The 17,377-nt window shown below is 46.0% G+C and overlaps 1 protein-coding gene across 5 annotated transcripts; it reads left to right on the forward strand.

Annotated features, from left to right (window-relative positions):
* Window positions 1–258: 258 nt before the first annotated feature.
* DRC7 (dynein regulatory complex subunit 7) lies at window positions 259–16,388 on the forward strand. Of its 5 annotated transcripts, none has more exons than XM_026104004.2 (18): window positions 259–299; window positions 1,351–1,505; window positions 1,975–2,149; window positions 3,036–3,161; window positions 4,386–4,580; window positions 5,315–5,530; window positions 5,793–6,011; window positions 6,835–6,963; window positions 7,968–8,037; window positions 8,567–8,695; window positions 9,562–9,690; window positions 10,392–10,618; window positions 11,515–11,730; window positions 12,815–12,925; window positions 14,060–14,170; window positions 15,262–15,456; window positions 15,800–15,939; window positions 16,100–16,388. In XM_026104004.2, the coding sequence occupies exons 2-18, from the start codon at window positions 1,369–1,371 to the stop codon at window positions 16,188–16,190; spliced, it is 2,616 nt and encodes an 871-aa protein (XP_025959789.2). In that variant the 5' UTR covers window positions 259–299; window positions 1,351–1,368; the 3' UTR covers window positions 16,191–16,388. The 5 variants fall into 5 exon arrangements, with proteins under 5 accessions (XP_025959789.2, XP_025959790.2, XP_025959791.2 ...); XM_026104005.2 differs by having other exon boundaries at window positions 5,315–5,473; XM_064519374.1 differs by lacking the exon at window positions 259–299 and adding an exon at window positions 444–526.
* Window positions 16,389–17,377: the final 989 nt, after the last annotated feature.

The raw sequence follows: 17,377 nt of genomic DNA on the forward strand, positions 1-17,377 counted from the left end.
GCCCCAGACCAGGGGTGGACAGTGGCCTGGCCAGGGTGGCTGAGCCTGGGGTGCCCCGAGGAGGCCCCAGACCGGGGGTGGACAGTGGCCTGGCCAGGGTGGCTGAGCCTGGGGTGCCCCGAGGAGGCCCCAGACCGGGGGTGGCCGGTGGCCTGCCTGGAGCTGGCCTGCCCGGGGCTGGGGGACGCCAGCAGCCTGGCCCGGGTGGCTGGTCTGGGGCAGCCCGCCGTCGACACGCCAGCGGCAGCTCCCAGAAGCACGCGGGGCCGTTGCCATGGCGCGCCGGGAGCAGCCGGCGGGTGAGGCAGTGGCGGTGGGCCCGGGCCGTGGGGAGGCGCGGGCGGCGGCCGTTGCGGGAGGAAGGGGCTGCGGGGCCCCGCGAGGCGGCGGGCGGGAGGCGGCTGTGGCGCTCGGGCCCCCCGGGACGACCCCTCCGTCCTTCGGGGCCCCGTGGGCTGCCGTCCCGCCGCCCCCTCCCTACATACCGGGCATACTTCCGACCCCAGCGCGGCCTGATAAAGGCAAGGTCTGCGTCTCCATTTCCAGGCACTATCTCTTCTGCACCGGGGTCGGTTTGACCGCAAGAAGGGGGGAAAAAAAACAACCCCAGCCCCCCCTCAGCCCCCAGCTCCCTGCAATATATAGCCCTGTCCTTGGAGAGAGGCTGTGGATCTTCTGCTGTTTATTTTGCTGCAAAAAACTCCGCGTCCCCTAAGGCCTCCGCAGAGCGCTGGGCTGCCAGCCCCAGCCTAGCACAGCATGGCAGTGAGCAGGACCAGCTGGGATCGGGTGCCCAGCTGATTTTTGGAGCCCCCCCATCACCTGGCAGCACCTCCCTGGAGCAGGGGATGCACTGAGGTCTGAGACAGCAACCTGGGGAGATGTCAAGTCCCACCGAGCAAGGTCCTCTGCTTTCTCCTGCACAGGAGGCCGGGCGTGAAGAGCCCTCCTCCTCCCATGGCTGGAGTGGCCTGGGTACATACAGAATTATGATAGTAAAAGTAAAAGAGGTCAAGTGTTTTGGAAGGCATCTGAGCCCCTCGTGGCACGACTTCTCTGAAGCAGCCGGCAACGGTCCCAGCTAGGGGCAAGGCCTGGGTGAAAGGGTCCTTAGCCTGATGCAGCTGCCTGATTTCCAAAGCAGCACCTCTCAGCCACATATTCACTGGGCCCAGTCCAAATTCCAGTTCAGTGTTCGTCCTTTTCTGTCACTGGAATAGGAATCGCACTTCTGGCTGCCTCAGCCACGCTCACACGCTAAATCATTCAGCCCAGAGCGTGAGAGTGTTTCAGTGTTGCTGTATATCTGATCCCACTCCCAAATTCACCCTGCTGCGTGCTTTTCTCTAGTACCCAGGAGGAGGCAGAATGGAGGTCCTGAAAGAGAATGAGGAAGAGGAGCAGAGAGAGGAAGAAGAGCTGAAAGCTTTGAAGATCAGTGATAAACAACATGACGTGGAGAGGAAGTTGTCTGTAGACCAAGCCTGCACCCCAAATGATGTACCGTAAGTTACACGTGTTTGTCCCATATTGTGATGAGCAGGGGATGTCCCTTTGCAGTCTGTGGGGAGGGAAATATTTTGGGGGGGTTGCACATGTGTGAATGGCATGTGTGGTCCCCATGGGCAGGGGTGCATATATGAGTGAGTTTCTGTGTGCCTGGTATCCCAAATGTGTTTGTCTGTAAGTGGGCACATGTGTGAGTAAGAAGACAACACAAATTTTTTTCAACTGTTCACTGCTCTATCAAAAATCCCCCTGAGCCTCTGGGTGTATGTCAACTTGCCATCACTCCAGAGAAGCTTGGCTATGTCAAAGTTGATGTCTTCACACTTCAAATTGTGCCCCTCTGCCTTTGATTCCCCACTTCTCCCTGTGAAACAGGGAGTCCCTGCTGTGTTTTGATAGCAGGTCATCCTGCCTGAATCGTGCTCTGCTCATTGCCTGTGTGTCTGTCTCCTCCTGCCCTTGAAGCGATTTTGACTGGAGCTCCATTGACACGTCACAGTTACCATCTTCCTACAAGACAAATTCCCCGAAGGAAAAGAAGCTGCTATGCATTGCTGACAACTTCCTTCAGCAGTACGCTCATCTCTGCCCCGACCGCGAGCCACTTCTCCTTCACCCGATCAATGAGTGTGGTGTGGAGGTACGGGCTGGGTCACAGCACAGGGGGCAATCAGCTTCCATTAGTGCTGAACAGTGGGCAAGGACAGCAGCCCTACCTGCCCTCCCTCCTGCCCAAAGGGAATGGGAACCCGCTCCCTGCACACACTGCACCTTGAGGAGACATGCAGCACCCCTGTAATACCCTGGCTGTCCAGATCCACCAACCCATTTGACCACTGACACAGCAGTGGTGTACACGCAGGCTGCATGCAGCTCGCAGCCCTGCAACATGACACGTGGGAAACACGAAAGACAACAGAAACATAAAGAAAATAAAAGAAACACATGAAACAGATGAATTTCTATCCAGGCTGAGGCTTAGAGGTATAGAATTTAGATCCAGACTTAGGTCGTATTCCAAGTTTTCCAGAATTTATGTGGGACAGATTTATATGTGAAGGTTTGTGGTTTGGATTTGTGATAGGACTGGGTCCAAGCTGCACAGTTGCTGTCTAGTTCTGGATCTGATACTCCCCTAGGCATGTGGAATTGCTACTTTGGGTCAACTTCCCCCAACATTTATATTAATGTCATGCAAGGCAAAAAATGCCAAGGAGTGTAGAAGCTGGAAAGAGCAGTAGCTATTTGTCTTGCTTGAAAACTAAGAGCAGAAATCTCTTGCATCTGTAATGTGACTGAGATGAGTTCGAATATTTAGCCCAAACAAACAGAAGTGTCCTTTAGCAGATGGCCTCTCAACCCCAAGCATTTTCCATCTCAGGATGGGTGAGGAGGGCTAACAATGCTGTTGATATGTCTAGGGACGTCCTGAATATGAGCTGCAACATCTGGGGGTGGTCTGAGAATAGCTTTGGACAGGGGACAGTAATCTGTTAACTAACCAAAGTCTTCTTGTTGCCCTACAGAAGTTTGTGAGCACAACGGTGAGACCAACCCTCCTGCCTTATACAGAACTGTTCCACTGGGAAGGCTGTGCCAGCTTCGTCTCTGATTACCTCACTATGGAGCCCCTCAAGTCCCCTATTGCACCAGTAAGAAAGCAGCTGCGGTTCCATCAGAAACAGCCCCATGACCAAGGCAACCGTAGGGCCTCTCAGCAGGACAGCATGTAGAAACTCCAAGGCTGGGCTTACAATGGGCTTTGACCCCTCCAATATCCCCTCCATACTTAGGCCAACCCCCAACTCTCACGGGCCCTGCGTGCTCTGCTTGGACCCATATTCCCACTACATGTACACTGTTGTCCCTGTCAAGCAATTAAGCACCATTCCTATAAGACTGGGCCTGACTCTGCTCTCTGTCACCCCAGATGATGGTCTGCAGTGGGTTGCAATGGCAGCCAAGCTTTCCCCTCGAGACCTAGAGACCTTGGAGAGAAGGAGCATATGAAAGCTAGGAGATTCTAGACCTCAGTGATCAGTTTTTAGGGGCTTTGCACATTTCTGTCTCCATACCTGGAATATTTTGAGGTGGCTCAAGGGAGATTTCCAGAATGGGAAGAAGGGATGATGTCAGAACAGGGGCAAGTTTTTGGCTGGTATGAATCAGCTAAAGCAAAGGGGCCACACTCTTTGCTAGCAAGGACTGCTGATGCCTTGCCTAGTGCCCCAGACAATTTACACTAACTCCATGCAGGCCAAGTGTGTCCCAAGGGCCCCTGAGTCCCAAGAGAAATTCTGGCATTTTGGGACCACACAAACCATGTCCCTGTTTAGCAGACAGACTGTCCTGATCACCTAAAGTGTAGTCTGAGACCTGGGAGCAGACTCTATATGTAGAATCTCCTTATGTGCACTATGTGCATACTGATCCCGTGCTTTGCCTGGTCACAAATAAGAGCCAGAAGGGAATATGTTCCCTCCTTTAAACTATAATTTGGTTTGTGGGTCTTTTGCTTTGAAACTCTGCAGGCTGACTAGCTAGAGACAGAGGTAAGCTCCGCCCTGGAGTTGTGCTTGGCATTAGATTCTCAGCAGTGTGCCTAGTTTGTCCTGCCCATCTCTCCCTATTGTTAAATTTGTCACCAGATTTGGGGTGAGATGGGAATTTCCCCAGATTGTTTTGGAAGGGACATTTGGGGTCTGTGGAAGTGGTCACTTCCGTAGGCTTATATAGGAATTTTACATAACAAATTCCCCAAGGGTGCAGAGCCCAGAGAAAAGGACAATGCTCCCTCTCTCTCTCCTGCTCTCTGCCCAGGGCATGGTTCAGCTTTACAGTACAAGCACTGAGAACATATGTCCCTCTCTTTCAAGCCCAGTTCTCTCTATTCCCCAACCACCATCCTGAAGTATCAGCGAGGGAACTGCTTTGACTTCAGTGTGCTGCTGTGCTCCATGCTGATCGGAGCTGGATACGATGCCTACTGTGTGAATGGATATGCAACCCACAATCTATGCACCATGGACGAGACTCTGGAGGTGTGCCCACTGCTCAGGAAGCCACAGAAGGTGAGGATCCTAGCAGCAAACAGGCAGGGAGGAGCCTGGCTTGATGATTCTGGTTAGTTAGCCGGAACACTGGTAAGAAAGATGAAGCACGCTGGAGACCAGGGGAGCTGGCATCTCTGTGTCCATGCTGAAGTAAGGATGAGCCTAAGGGCAGGCTGCAGGGCCCCAACCCCCAACATCCCATGTGCTTTTCAAACATGCTACTCATTTTGAGAGGGCCACAGCTTGTCTGTGTTTTTGCCATGTAGTGTCCATAATGTGCTTAGGAAGACAAGAACTTGGGAGCATGATGTCTCCCATGTTTCCTTGCTGCAAGAGGGAATGAAGCTCTTTCGTGAGTGCTTATTAGGCCTTCCGGGATATCCATTGGTTTACTAGGCCCATCCATGCTTCATCCATGCAGGCTGCCCAGATGAGTGATATTGGGGTACATGGAGGCACAATGCATCCTCAGCCTGCTCATTGCTGATGAGCTCCGGAGTTAGGCTACCTGGAAGAGTTTAGATACACACTGGGTTTCAATAAGTACCAAGGAGGGACCCCACCAAAGGGATCTTTTGAGTGGTTTTCCACAGTTCCTTAAGAGGCCTCTTTGGCTTCACTGAACTCCTAGCTCACCAGGTGCAACACTTCAGACTGCCAAAGGTCAGGAACCACAAGATACCTGTAAGCCATATGTTTTCTCTGTTCCCTTGATCCCTGCTGGGTTTCACAGCAATACCCTGCTTTTGTAGAGGCAGGTTCCAAAAGAGAGAGAGAAGTCCAGCAAGTACAGAGTTAAGCCCCCCCCAGACCTGCAGAGCAAGTTTGAGCTTCAGCAGGAGGCCAAGAAGGAGGCAGAAACTGAAGCTGCCCGAGAAAAAAAGGAAAGGGAAGAAGAGGAGAAAGCCAGGGTGAGTCAGCAAGGTCCACCCTACCCTGAAAGTCCAGGAGCAACAGCTGAGACACAGGTAATAGCTGACCCAAGAAAGGAGCTGACCACCCTCCACTCCTGAGCTATGAAACAACCATGACCTTAGCCATGAGCATTTGGTCTGTAGTAGCACAGTGTGAGATGGCATACGAATATATACTGGGTATGTACTGCATCACTGTTTTGAAGAGTGTTAAGGGCCTGGAGGTCTTTTGAAATGGACAGAGAAGGAGAGAATATGATTGTTTTGGGGTTGGATTAAAATGGCAATAATTACTGCTCTGTCCTCTGGACTACAGGAAACAGAAAAGCCCAAGCGTGACCCTTTGCATGGCTTACGGGTGCATGCATGGGTCTTGGTTCTGTCGGGGAAGAGGGAGGTTCCAGAGACTTTCTTCATCAACCCCTTCACGGGAAACAGCCACAGCACCACGGACGAGCAATTCCTTGGTATTGAAAGTGTCTGGAACCACAGGAACTACTGGGTGAACATGCAGGACTGCTGGAATGGCTGCAAGGTAACTAACTACTCCTTGAACATCCCTGCGCTGATAGACAGCTGGGCTGATCTGAGTCCTGGGAAAGCTGAGATCCATGGCCATCTAGGCTTCCACTTTGCATCCCCCTGCCTTGGTTCTGGTCACATCGCTCTGCTTACATAGACTCTAGGTCCTGTATCTGCAGCTACTCCATCACATCCCAAACGCTGAGCTAGCAGATAAGGATCACTCCTATTAAACCCAAAGGCCTGTAGTGCTGCAGACCTGTCTTATGGTTGTGGATGTACCCAATGGCTTGTGGATGTAGCTTATGGCTGTGGGGTACCCAACCCCACAACAGTGCTAGAATACCAGTTGTCAGAGCTGGCTGGATACCCATTCCCTCAACAACAGGTTTTAGTGCAGAGGATGTTTTGAGACAGTCATCTTTGGCTCAGGGCTGGGGGGATCTTCATTTTCTTCCCATACCTCAGCTATTCCCCAGCTGATATGAAGTCTGGGAGGCCAGTGTCTGAGTTAGAGCAACCTTTGGGCCCAAGTGAATGACTGTAGTGCCATCCATGTCTTGGAACAGAAGCGTTTCCAGCAGCTTCCTCTCAGCGGTGGCAGAGGCACCAAAGGGGCCTGCAGCCTTCCTGGCACAGGGGCAGCCAAGGGTCTGACAAGCCCACCTCACTGAGATCAAGGGTTTGTCTGGAGTCCTTAAGCTTTCTGACACCCAGCCAGGTCCAGAGCACGTAATGTATGGGAGCAGCTTTCAATTTAGTGTCAGGTCTTTGGCCTTAGCCTCCAGAGTGGGAAACAGCTCTGTAGCTAAGCGGATTTCTTCTGTATGGCCTAGGATCTCATCTTTGACTTGGGTGACTCTATCCGCTGGGAATTCATGCTTTTGGAAACCGACAAGCCTCATCTGCTCTTCCTAGATGTTAAGGAGGAGGAAGAGTTATTTGACAGGGATATGGACAATGCGGTGAGTGACCCAGACCATGGATCTCTTGCAGTGGGGATGCTGTAGGGAACTGGGGTGTGTTTGTGGGCCTGTATGTGTCTGTGCGCCTGCTGCCCTCTCCAGGCTGGATCAGAATTGCTCTACTAGGTTTTGGTTGGCACATATTTTTTCTCAAGCTCAAATAGTTCTGGTGGTTTTTGGAGCAGGACCCCCAACTGGTATTCGCACTCTGCCACACAGTCACAGTGTGCAGCACAGTGGTACTTCTGGTATCCTAAATGCCTGGGGATCTCTGTAGTCTGCTGAGTTCTAGTGGCTCAGAGAAGCCTGTCTGGGATTAGCACCCAAACTCCAGTGCGCTGAACATTGGGATGAAATAATTTTCAAAAAATAAAATCCAAACTGAAATTTTCCTGGACTCTCTCTCTCTGCTGGTCAGCACCCTGCTTCCTGGCTGCTGGTTGGGGTTGCCAACAGAATGTAGAAATAATATATATATTCTGATACACCAAAAATGCTGTGTTCTTCTGGTGGGAGAACACAGAGTGATAATGCAGGCATTACACCAGCACAGCATGACAGGGAAACACTGATAACAGCACACTTTCCCCTGTTATCTAATCTTCTAAGCCCATGCCCATCACCAGGGAGCAAAGCGCCTTCCATGGGCTATGTAAAATAAACTGGTCATTGGTTCAAATGATGATTGTCACATTCGTCCAGCGTCCCAGCATGACTGTCGACCCTGAGAAGGTCATTTCTTTAGGGTTGGGCTAGTGACAGTATGGGGATGCAATAAAGCTCCCCTTTCATGTAAACTGCAGTGTGCTGCTTGCCTTTGTCCTTGGGCTGCATGTGTGGCTGGCTAACTCTTTCATAACTGTGCCAGTGTGTTGCTCAGGACCAGCTCACCCTTGCATGAGCTGTGGTCTGATCACAGCACAGCATTCCCTAGAACCAAAATGCCTCTTGGCATGTTAAGAGAAGCAGCCAAATAACGGATATCTCTGCTTCTGCTCCAATAGGAAAAAGAAGAAGACAGGAGGTTTGACATGCCACCATCCTGGGTAGCCCCAATTCAGATATCTCCCAGAGGTACTTACTTTTCCTTTGCCTTTTGCTTAACCCTGGGTAAACTTTTAGTGGAAAAGGGACATTTTGTTTACCTCACTCAAGAGTTCTCTCTTCAGGAAGGACAAGGTACAGCAGAGAATACCTTATACCAAGGCATGCAACAGCTATTGGTTTGAATGCCTTCACTTGGCACACTTTCTCATCCTTGGTGGGAAATCCCCCCAGACACACATACACTATTCAGACGTCCAGAGGGCTGCTTCCCTGCTAGCTGAGTGATTTTACGTGGCATGGGCTTTCTGATAGCATTATGCACAAGGATGCCACTGATGCATTACCTAGTATCTGTTATACGAGAGAAAAGAGTTATTAGTCACTATTATAATGTTAAAGCACAACAGGCAGGGTCTGAACAGTTTCATAGACAGCTGAATGCAACTGAGAAATGCATGGTTCTCCTTAGATCATGGCTTTCTCCCATTTGAATTCCTTTTCCTGGGGCTGAGCACAAGGGAATCAGTCTTTCTCACACCCTTCTTGCCCACTGCAGAATTTGAGACCCGCACTCCCCAGGGAAGGAAGGTGATCCTGTACAAGAAAGCAAAACTGGAGAAATGGGCACCGTACCTGAACAGAAATGGGCTGGTCCAACGCCTCACTGTCTACGCAGATTCGCATTGTAAGAGGGATGAGTGAACACGCTGGACGCAGTGAGCAAACACAGCATGGGGTGTGCGGACAGGAAGGCACAGGAGGGGATGTGGTACCAGAGCAACCCTTTCTGCCAGGGTTTCTCTTGTGCTTTCTCCTCCTCCTTTCACATTTGTGAGGGGCTCATCTACCACATCTCCAGACATGTCTTCACATTCACTGTCCATCATGTCCCAAAGCTTTCCAGCACTTGTAAGGCTTCCTACTAGAGTCTGAATCTGTTTCACGACCAAATGGTGATGCTGTTCAGTATCACGGGTCAGCTGCTTGCATTTTCAGTCTTTAGAGAAATAGAAGGTTGGTTTGAATTGACCTAACAACTTGTAGCGTTGCTATTCCAATCAGTGTTGGCAGGAGCCATGAGAAGGGGCAGTTATGTAGTGTGGGGAAATAAGGATATTTCTGTACTTCAAAGCATTGTTCTTACACAGCTGGACCAGGAAACCATGCAGATTCCTAACTGGACACACAAACTCCTGTCTCCAGCCCTCTTGGATAGAGCAAGGCCCCTATCTCATTCCCCTTCTCTCCTGATGCTATCATGAAACATCTGGCACAGAATTTATCTCATCTAACCTCACACATCTGCAGTGCTGCCTTTCCCCTCTGAGCTAATCACTCTAGTTCTTGATGATGGAGGCCTTTAAAGATATAATTCATCTAATCAAATATAGACTAGGATTCATCTACAATTCCAGTGACTACATTGACTCTGTCTCCCCTGGCTGTATCAGGAGCATAGGGTGCTTGCCCAGATACTGACATTGCATCAGATGAATCCTACCATCTCCAACAGGCTGATGTAAGGCTGTGAAATGGTTTGTTTCCTGACAGATACCAAAGTAGTGGAGGTGAGGGAATGGTTCAAAAATCGGGAAGACAAGTTGGAGATGAGAGAGGTGAACAAACAAACACAGCTGACCACGGAGCACTTCCACCCAGGACATCTCCTAGGTCTTAAAGGTATTCCAGCTCATCTGAACAGCCAAGGCAACTGCAGCTGATGGGACTTCATGTGAATCCCTCCTAGCATTGGCAAAAGCCCAGAGGGGGATACTGCAAACTTCTGGGATGAATTGTCTAGATGAATAACAATGAGGTTTCCAATGAAGAGGAGAGAGTTCGGTTGGTGCTCCCACAATCCTGGGGAGCCCTGCCCCTCCAGCATAACAGAGGAAAGAGACTTTTTTCCACAGTAAGAGAGAAAAATCTCTATAACGATATAATTTCTTTTACCAGGAGTAGAGGTGACAAAAGTAGAAAGTTTCTCCTTAGTATTATGTTCTGTCTCTCAGTGTTGTGCAGCTGGGGGAGAGAAAGTCCTGTATCACAACTATTGCTAAAGCATCATTTCAAACCAGGAGGCTGTGCTGGTCCATGGTTTTGAAAGAACAGAGTCCAGGCGTCATTCAGTACTACCTACCTGGGTAGGGAAGGCAATGTTCCAGCAAAGCTGGCTGTTCTGCCATCCTCAGACCATGACATATTGTCACGGAGCAGTGAGGAGATAGCATTCCCTTCTCAGACATTTATGTGCACTAGAAAATCAGCTTTGTGATTGATTGGCTTGTCAAGAAAATGGGACTTCCTCTTGACAAACCTGTATTCACCAGTATTATTGTTACTAACTCTGAAAATGTATGCAATCTCTCCTATGTCCTTAGCACACATCTATACATCAATGGAGCCAGAGACTGAACGTACGATGGAGTTTTACAATGAGGCACGAGTTGATGGCCTCCAGAAACGTGTTGAAAATGCCAATGAGATGACTGAATACTTTGTAGGGCGGGATGACTTTCTGTACTTCCGGCATGTGGAGTTTGGCAAAAGAGTAAAGAAAATACATATCGCTGGCACCAGAACTGACATTAATCCTCGGCCTATAGTGGTATGGCCAAAACAGGAACAGAAAAATAATTGTCACTGTGATATTTATGCTTTGCAAAATGTACTGTTTAATGCTTTAGAGTCATTTTCACTGGGCAAAGCCAAAGCAAAACCTTAGATGAGATGGCCAGGCCTTGTTCAGTTGCTGTATCTTGCAGTTGGTTGCCTGACACACAAAGCCACAGTGTCATGACCAGTTGTCATGAACTGCATTGAGCAGGCTAGAATGAAGCTAGGAAACTGAGACTTGGAAAATGACTCAGAGGAAAAAAAGCCTGGCTATGATTTTGCATTGAAATGTTCACAAGACTCAAAACTAGTAAAATGATTTCATGTTCTGACCCCAAACTAGTAACACTTTGGGTTCCTGGTGAAATGCCCCATAATATCACTATCACTCTAACTGCAGGCAGTAAGTTGTTACAAGCAGGTAATCTGCCTCTCCCTCTAGTCAGGTCTGATTTGGAGAACAGGAGGACGCCCACACCTGACACCTGGCAGTGTGGCTCAGATACTCCACCTGCTAAGACAGAGCCATGCAGCAGCATGCTTTTGGGCCATTACCCATAGTGCTTCTTTTTCTTTTCTTGTGTTGAAGAATCTGGGAAACTTTGTTGTGTTCCAAAACACAATGCTTCCTGCAGCTTCATCAGACAGGGATGCATCCCAGACTACGAGCTTGAAGAACATACTCAGCTCCACAAATAAGAGACTCCCATATTGCTTTAAGCAGCTTTGATTATGCTTTTTCTCAGCCACAGAAAAGAATAGTACAGCCATGGGCCAAGTTCTTGAGAGATGCCATCACAGTCCAGACAGAAAGACCCAATTTTTTACCTTGGGTTTTTACCCAATTTTGTCTAACTGGCTGCCATCTTCTTTTTCACCCCTCATTAGCAAATCAAGGAATGTTTCCACAGAAACGTAGAAAAGCCTGCTGATGAAGACGTGGCAGAACGTGTCTTTCTGACCACAGAGGAGAGAATCAATCTGACATACCACCTCAACGATAAATACATCACTGCCTCAAAGAAGAATTTCCTCAAAGGGGCAGAGAGTGATAGGAAGGGAAATGAAATCATCATGACCCCAGAAATGTGCACCACATACCAGGTACAGAGAAAAACGACTTACAGCTTGAAGCTTTTTTAGATCACAAGGACATGAAGGAAAGTAGAAATGACGGTGAAAGGACTGTAAGCATGGCATATTCCATGATCCACCTGTCCTCCATCTGCACGCCTCCTTCCCAGACATCCTCCTGACTGAGAGCAGGAATACCCTTGAGGATGCACTAATATGCTGGAGGTGATTAGGCATGCAGGACTTGGTGTAGCATGAAAGGCTGAGGTCATCTTTCCAGGCTTGGTCTTCGGGCAGTTTAAACACAACCACTGAGACCGTGCAAGATGCTGTTTCAGCAGCTCTTGGACTCATTCCCGCTGGTTCGTTATAGGGAAGCTGAAATTCCCTTTGCCTTTCTCTCTCAGACAAGAGATTGCTGCAGAGAATCGGAAGCAGGTATCCTAGATCCTAGATCCTAGTTCCAGTTCTGCTGTGGACTTCTGGTGTCACATTCTTGCTTAAATCTGCCACAATTTACCCAGCAGATACAGACAAGATGCTGAGGCTTAATGCATTGCTGATAAATAAAAAGCCTTAAGCAAAAGATATTCCAAGCAAGTGGAGTACTGTCATGCAGGAGGGTCACTCCACTAACACCATTGATGTAACTCTGTAATGAGGAATAGAAGTCTACCTGTAAGTTGTGCAGTGATGCTGCACAATTATGCTTAGGAAAATCAAAGAGAGATTGCAAGTATAGGATTTATATTACTTATATTGTATAGGATTTATACATCATGCAAGTTGTTTTTAATGTTTGTATTTCCCACTGGGGTGAATACACAGAGTGCAATTGCTAGAGTGCTGTCCTTTCATCTCTAACCCTGTAAAACTGGTTCCAACCAAATAACAACGGCATCAGCAGAGAAGTGCAAGCCATGCAAGCTGGTTCACATTACTGATGGATTCAAATTCTAGATGAAGTCCAATTAACTATTGACCATGGGCTAGATGTTTCAGGGGTGTAAATCAGTGTCACTATACTGACTGCAGCAGAATGATGCTAATTTATACTAGTGGAGTACTTGGTCCCATGCGTCCGAGAGTCTTTCAGTAGCCTATCTCCTTCCAGGCGGGGTCCTCTGAGACAGACAAAAAGCAGCTCCATCTGTACAAATTGCTGCAGAAGCTAACAGAGGAAGAGAAACAGCTGAAGCACGAAGTCTGGGAATCTGCAGCTGAGGTAACAGAGAGTTCTCCACACTGCTGTCAAACTCAGGCTGGGTGGAAACAGTTTCAGTTCAGTGGTCTTCAAAGCATTCCCAGTATAAACTGTGATAAAAATAAAATTCTAGTGTGACAAAGATGCCCTGCAGGCTGAATTACAAAGCTTGCAGCCAACTCATTGTTTGGTGAAGATGTATCTTTAATATCTTTATGGGGAGTCACTTTCTAAATCCTGCTCTTGCTCTTCATTCTCAGGTAGGAAGACAGTTTCAGAGAGCAAATAACAGCATATGAATTGGAGCATCTAGAAATATATCTGCCATTTTTGCCTGGGGAGGAGACCAAAGAGAAACTATGGCCAAAGAAGTTGTATCTATCTAATATAAATCTAGTTGTTAGGCAATTCTAGGTAGAATACCCATAATGTTGAAGTGATTTTTTGTAGGAGCAACTTGTAGGGAAATAAGTCATAAAACAGATTGCTTGTACTGTTAATCACACAGTGACCTGTGTAACAGGTCTGTATTTTCAGGACGCTTTGTAGTCACCTCACAATAAACACATCCATTCTTGCAGATGGGGGCAAAGCTATTAGATTTGCAGAGTTAAAAAAAAAAGATTTTGAGGAAGAGGAACTTCTGAAGGAGCTGGAGAGGGAATGCAGAACAATATTAGCGCAGAATATTATTAACATTTAAGAACTAGGTTGCAAAAGTCCATTTTTCAGAGATTTGGAGGGTATAAACTGTGACTCCACAAACTATCTCATCCAGTTTCTCAGTCTTGATGTATTAACAGACTAAAGGTTCCCATTGCTTGTACTGCACATCCTGTTAGGACAAAGAAATAAGCCAAAACTAACAGTGCAATTTCAAAACCATTGGCAAAATTCTGACTCCAGAAGTGCTTTATTAATGAATAATATCAATAACTGTATTTGAAATGTCATATAGTGTAGCATTCTTTAAAAATAAAGACCATTATCAGATTGATCTATCAGCACAATATGAACATATTCATATAGATCTTTACCTAAAATTTACTTGGTCTTATGCTATAGTTCTTGTATATGATAGCAGGTCAAGCATGTAGAAGTGTTGTCATTTTATGAGAAAACTAAGATGTCTTTTCTTCTGTTTTTTGGGGGGAGGTGCTAGAAATTTTGAAGACCCGTGAGGATGAAGCAGCAGACATCAAATTGACAGTTTCAATTTATGATAAGGAGCGGAATGAGGAAAGAAGACAAGAGTATGAAGCTATGGTAGGTAGACATCATCAATCCCAATATTCATTACATGCACATGAAGAAACCCAGAGTAAGGTTTTCTTTCTAAGGAATTCTCTCTGAAGAGCCTCTAGTAGTATTAAAACATAGTGGGCCAAATCCCTAGCAAGTATAAAAACAGCACAGCTTCAATTGACGTCCTGTGAAAATATAATATGGTCATGCCATGACCTTCTGGCTTTCTGGAAAAAGAAACACATCACAGAGAAAAATTATAAGTTTATTTTGTTTAGTTAATAGAAAAAAGAAAATAATTAACAAGGATTAGTTAATTATAATAGGGATTATGGGAGGACTGTGATAACTGAATCCAAGCTGCATTTTATAACCAGGGTTCATTTCGTTAGGGAAACACATGCTTCTTAGTGTAACAGTTTTATTCAGCTGTGGCTCAGATTTTTTCTTGGTTTTCATTATTACTTGCAAAATTGATTTTGTTTCAGGGTACCTCTTGAGGAATTAAGAGCTTATGAATGTTCTGAACAAACGTAAAAAGATTCCAGAAAAATTATTTACAATTTTTCAAGCTCTCTAAAATGTTTATTTTAAATGATTTTGGACAAAGATCTCCTGAACAGAGAGTTTATAAAAGGCAATACTATAAAAGGCATATTTTACATGCCAAATACATCTGGCATGAAACAAAAATAGAGGGAAAGATTCAAGAACCACCTATTTGCCAGCCTCCAGGTTAATATCACTTAACATATCCTCTCCTCATCTTTTTGTGTCCAAATACTGCTGCATTTTGTGAAGCCCTTCTCACATCTCCATGGATAATACCTTCCGTGTAAGAGACATACTTACAATCAAGGAAAATAAGAGAGAGGTTAAAAAAGCACAGTGGAAAGTAAACTACAGAATAAAAATCATATTGGGAAAGGGTTAGTGTGATATGGCTAATGAAAACCAATAGTTTTGGTCAGACTGTAACAAAAATAAACATTATTATTTCCTTCATAGGGAGGGTATAAGTGTTTTGGCCTTTGCTCTTATTTTGCCTTATCACAGGATGCTTGGGACAAAAGCAAATGGGATCATGACTCTCTTCATTCTTTCCGCTCCAGGACAATTTAATGGAGGACGACCTCCTGGGACAGGAGGGGCAGGATCTGGATTACCTGGCACCTTTTCTTATTCAAACTGGCAACATAGAGAAAATGAGCAAGGGGCAGGCCTTGTGCATCAAAGACAACTGCCTGACTGATTTTAAGCATCGTCTCACTCACAAGGCCAACATCATCCAAGCTCACTTACAAAAGGTATCCCCAGCCTCATGCTGGGATGTGCATGTTACTGAAGTCTCTTTTGCTCTGGCAGGAGGGTAACATATTTCTTCATTATGAGAGCAGGCAAGAAACAAAACTCCTTTGATCACGTTAAGAGAGCTATAAACATGCCTTTATATTTTTCTGTCTTTAGAAAGTGAGATCAAATGATGGAATAGCCCTAGGGACATATTCAGTCCCTGTTTAAAAAACAAGACGACTCTTATTTATGGTTTCCTTCAGCTTGGCTTCCTGAACTTTGAGTTGCACTTTTGCATATCTTTGCTCCTCACTCTCCTCTCTTACCCTGATTTTTTGTTGCTCACTCCCCCATCAGGAGGTAGAGGAGCTGCAGAAGAAGGATCAATGGTATCAGGAAAACCAGAATGAGCTCAGCACGGAGGATGAAGCTGACTTCTTGGCCTATTGCTCGGAAACCATGTTCCGTATCCGAGTTCTGGCATTAAGGCTCAAGAGGTAAAGGGAAAGAACGACTGACTGAATACAGTGTCTGGGGGTGCAGGGGAGATCTACAAGTCAACACTCCCCAAAACTCATCACTGAAGGTATTCTGTAAAATGTTCTATTCTGCGCCCTGCCACTGCTTTTGTCTGACATTCCCCCCTTCTTGTTTTAGGGAAAAACAGATGGCACCACAGAAATACCTTGCTCTCGAAGAGAAACTGCGCAAGGATCCTCGCCTAAATATGTACCTCAGTCATCCCTGACACCAGACACTGGAAATCAGTGCTGAAGCCTGCTATAAGTGGCCTGAAAAAATACAGAAAGGTTTTCCTACTTGCCTTCAATAAATAATTTGTTACTTAACTAATTAGATTCTGCTAAAAGCCTTTCTGCAGCTTTCTCCAGAATTTGTTGGGACCCTCACTGCACAAAATATTAAAGCCGAAGTACTTTAATTCTTATTTTTAGTATTTTATTTCCAAACAAGCTATCTTTGACAGAATTTTTTTGTTAGATGTTTTCCTAGTGACATTTTTCTTGCATTTTAATTTACTTGTACCACTACACTCTATTTCTCTTTTCCCTCTTTTAAGGCTCACCTATAACTACATCAAAAGTCTGTAGGAAGGCAAGTTGTATTCTCAGGCAATTTTATCACAGTTGAACACTGAAGTCTGAATGACAGCTTAGCTTTAGGTTCTGCTTCAGAAGTTGCTACAAAGTTATGTATTCTGTACTGTAGAGCTTTTCTTCTTGAAACTTGCTCCCTAACTGCTGATGCCAGGAGCAGCATTATCTGGGAATATTGGTTCTCTTCCACTCCAATAATATTTTAATGAAATTATAATCTCATTTTATAAGTAGTACAAGCAAAGAATTTTTAACCTGTCAGCTATCAGCAAATATAACAATTCTTTGACCTCATTTAGAACTATTAACTACAAAACCCAGCAAAGACTAATACTTAAATTGACAAATTTGGGATTTTAACATCTTTAGTTTTCTCCAATCACTGTTCACAAATATTGGCAGACAGTGTAAAAAACCAAGAGGAATACAAAAAGCATTTCAGATCAAAGGAATTTTAGGTAATAATGTATTTTGGTTAATAACCATTTTCTGAGATCCCCAAATGGAAGTCATTATATACATGCCATATATTAGTATTTTTGCAAGTTCCTGAACCTGATAGACTACAACTTTGTGTGTCACCTATAGCACATAAGGCACCTTAAAGACTTACAGTGATTTTACCTACAGTTCCAAACAGCTACAGTATCCAAGGAATGATCTATAATGATAATCTTTAACAAAGCCTACGCTGATTGCAGCTGGGGGGAGGCAGAAACATTTTGCTGTGATAGAGCAGAATAAGGGATATTATACCTGATACACAGCATTAACCACAGCAGGTTAAACGTCTTGTTTTATGGTAGCTGTCCATTTTAAA

Source organism: Dromaius novaehollandiae, chromosome 13 (assembly GCF_036370855.1).
Source record: "Dromaius novaehollandiae isolate bDroNov1 chromosome 13, bDroNov1.hap1, whole genome shotgun sequence".
Taxonomy (NCBI): Eukaryota; Metazoa; Chordata; class Aves; order Casuariiformes; family Dromaiidae; genus Dromaius; species Dromaius novaehollandiae.

Bases quoted from the DNA above. Each gene is read 5' to 3' on its own strand.
- DRC7 (XM_026104004.2), top strand. From the start codon at position 1,369: ATGGAGGTCCTGAAAGAGAATGAGGAAGAGGAGCAGAGAGAGGAAGAA. The intron at 4,581-5,314 runs GTGAGGATCCTA...CTGCTTTTGTAG, and splicing joins TGCTCAGGAAGCCACAGAAG to AGGCAGGTTCCAAAAGAGAG. The intron at 12,926-14,059 runs GTAACAGAGAGT...TTTTGGGGGGAG, and splicing joins TCTGGGAATCTGCAGCTGAG to GTGCTAGAAATTTTGAAGAC.